The sequence below is a fragment of the Coturnix japonica genome, chromosome 6, assembly GCF_001577835.2.
Source record: "Coturnix japonica isolate 7356 chromosome 6, Coturnix japonica 2.1, whole genome shotgun sequence".
Lineage (NCBI taxonomy): Eukaryota > Metazoa > Chordata > Aves > Galliformes > Phasianidae > Coturnix > Coturnix japonica.
The window spans coordinates 28040723-28043699 of record NC_029521.1 but is presented as its reverse complement, the minus strand read 5'-3'; the positions used below and the strand labels follow the sequence as shown (position 1 = coordinate 28043699).

Below are 2977 nucleotides of genomic sequence, written 5' to 3'. Positions count from 1 at the left end.
GGAAGGGAAGGGAAGGGAAGGGAAGGGAAGGGAAGGGAAAGGAGCAGCAGCCTACGGGCTGAACCAAACCAAACCAAACCTAACCAAACCAAACCAAGCCAAGCCAAGCCAAGCCAAGCCAAACCAAACCAAACCAAACCAAACCAAACCAAACCAAATCGGGTCAAGGCAATACGAGCTGGGCCACGCTCCTACACTGCTCCCAAGGGGGAATAAATCACCCCCGACGCCCAAATGCACCCGACCGAACGAACGCTCACGGGGCAGCCCGGCCCAATCCACCTCCCGCCGCTCCCCGAGGGACGGGGCCGCCCCCCACCCACCCCGTCGGGGCGAATGTGATCAACCGGCACTGCGAGATCAACTTTGAAAGACAGAGCGAACGCTTAAAGTTTAGATCTCCAGATTATTACAATGCTCGGTATTAAAGTGGCCCTGAGCAAGCTTTCAAAAGGAGCCTAATAAAAATTGATCTGCGCTGCTTCTGCAGCACTTGGAAAATAGGCTCGTAGAGCGGCCGTAATATCGGGAGAAGGCTCCCTCCGAAATGACAGATGAAGTCATAAACAAGTTTGATCTCGGAATCAAGCTTCGATAAATATTAAACACGGTCCCCTTTCCACGTGTGGATTATGATATATGGCGCGTCCAAACTTTAAAATAAGGAAATACCAGAGAAAATGATCTCGATAAATTTTCTAAGTATAAACGTTGATTATGTTTCGATTTTCATTCAAGAGCCTCTGCCGCTCGTTTTTTGGCTCAAATGACATCTCGCAATGGGCTTTTGGGGAAAAGGGCTCCTGTTTGAGAAAGAGAGCCCTAGAGGTGCACAATTTATGTAATCTGCGGCTGGAAAATGAATTGTGTAATTTATTGGAAAACAGAAAGTCGCGAAGATTGGATCAGCATAGCCTATCCGAGGGCCCCTATCCATCAAGTTCCAATTAACAACCTAACCAGAGAGCTTTAATGTGTTTCCAATCTAGTGGCCTGATAGACTCATCAATTCCTCGGGGAGAAATTAAGAAAATCGACCGCCCCTTGGCGTTGTAGTGTCATTCCTTTCTGCAACTATATGTCAAATTAAAAACACAATTAAAATTTAAACTGTTTCAATCAGAGGGTGCCCTGCAACCTATGTTTCACTTAATAGAACTTTGATGAAAATCTGATGGTTCCACTCCATCATGAAAGCGAATAGAGCCGAGGAGAACGAGAGATTCTTTCTATTTATTGAAAACACGGCGCCCGGCGGGCTCCAGGTGAGAGCTCAGCGAGGATCGGGGCTCAGCCCGGCTCTGCGCTCCCACTGCGGGGCACAAGGATGGGGCGGGGAGACGGACGGGGACGGAGCGCTGCTGGTTCCTGTGCCCCCACTTGGGGACGTGGGAAGGGGATGGGGAGGTGCTGCTCGGGGCAGGGCTGAGCACCTTCCCCATCGATACCGACGCGAGAAGCTTCGAACCTCTCAGCCGGACTCGACGAGATGATGCAGCTCCTCGAAGCTGCCCGGCCTCTCTCCTTCCCCTTTTCCTTATGTAAGAGTTTTCCGCACACTTTTGAGACCTTTCCAACCCCCAAACCCCGCTGTGGGGTGGCTCCGAGGCCCGGACTGAGCTCCGGGAATCTCTCGGAGGGGCGGGAGAAACACAAGGTCACCAACAGCGCCCAAAGAGCACAGGAACAATAGATTCATTGGAAACAATATTTTACAGACGTGCCGCGATCAATAGGGACCGCAGCATTACGCCGTACCAATCTGTTAATGCTCCTAATGGTCTCCTCGTCCCGTTTGCGCGCTACGCGGAGTCGATGGAGTAAAGCGATTATTACAGAGACACCCTCGGCACCTTTGGGGAACGGGAGGGGGAAAAAAAGAAGGGAAAGGAAAAAGAAAGAAAGAAAAACATCCCCAACCCCACGCGTTTATTGAGCTGTTGGTCCGCGGGATGGTTCCCACGGAGCGGAAAGAAACGCAGCTGCGCAGCGCATGCAGCGGAATTCGGAAACCTTGGGAGGATAAAAATAGGGGGGAAAAAAGGGCAAAAAAGCCGCCGTTACCGATTACCGACCTCCCGGCGGTGCTCGGAAGAAGCGGAGCGCCGCCCCGCTCGGTCCCCGCGCAGCCCTCGGGAGGCAAAAGTCGTCTGATCCCCAAAATGCGGCTGTCGAGAAGTTTATATCCCCCCCCTGCGCTGTTTGCAGTACACAGCCCGCCGCTATTTACTACCAAATAAAAGAAATACATGGGTGTTTGTAGCGCAAACACGGCTCCGCTCGGAGCGGACAAAGGCGCAGAGCTGCGGAGCTGAGCGCGGCCGCTGCGGCGCAGAGAGTGGAGGAGAACTTCGGTGTCACCGCACCGACAAGCCCCCAACTCACCCACCATCCTCCCCCCCCCCCCCCCCCGGCTGGTTCTGTCTCCCTAAAGTTGATTATTTCACCGCCCCGAAGGTTTTCTCGCAGCCGTCGCTGTGCCCGAAGGGAGAGGTGACAGCGCTGCAGGGATGGGTGAGGGGACACATCGGGTGGTGTGGGGGGCTGTGGGAAGGAGCGGCCCCAAAAGGGCTCTGCCAAAGGGAAAAGTGCCCCCGCTCTAACGCCGTCCCGGCTCTGTCGCTGCTCACAGCCCCGCAGCGCAGGGATTCTTCTCTGCACCTCACAGCCCATCCTCTGCTGTCAGAGGAGGAGAGAAGGGTGGCAAAGCTGAGCTCTCGCTTTTTTTCCCTTTTCCTTTATATTTTCTTTTCTTTTCCTTCATTTCTTTTTCTTTTTCTTTTGGACTTTCTTTTCACCATCTCCCACCTTTTCCTCCCCCCCTCCCCTTTCCCTTTTCTTTCCCTCTCCCTTTATATTTCCTCCTCCTTCCTTCCCTTTCCTTCTGTATATTCTTTTCCTTCTATCATTTTCCCTTTATATTTCCTTCTCCTGTCTCTTTCCTTTTCCTTTCTCCCCCCTTCCTTGATATTTCCCC

At 52.7% G+C, this 2977-nt stretch overlaps 1 protein-coding gene across 1 annotated transcript in view; it reads right to left on the bottom strand.

Annotated features, from left to right (window-relative positions):
- Window positions 1–2291, bottom strand: part of HMX2 (H6 family homeobox 2) — a 6178-nt gene extending 3887 nt beyond the window's left edge. The window contains exon 1 of the mRNA XM_015867475.2: window positions 2076–2291. Coding sequence (XP_015722961.1) covers window positions 2076–2251 — 176 coding nt within the window. The 5' untranslated portion in view covers window positions 2252–2291. The remainder of the gene's footprint in view (window positions 1–2075) is intronic.
- Between the last annotated feature and the right edge of the window lie 686 nt (window positions 2292–2977).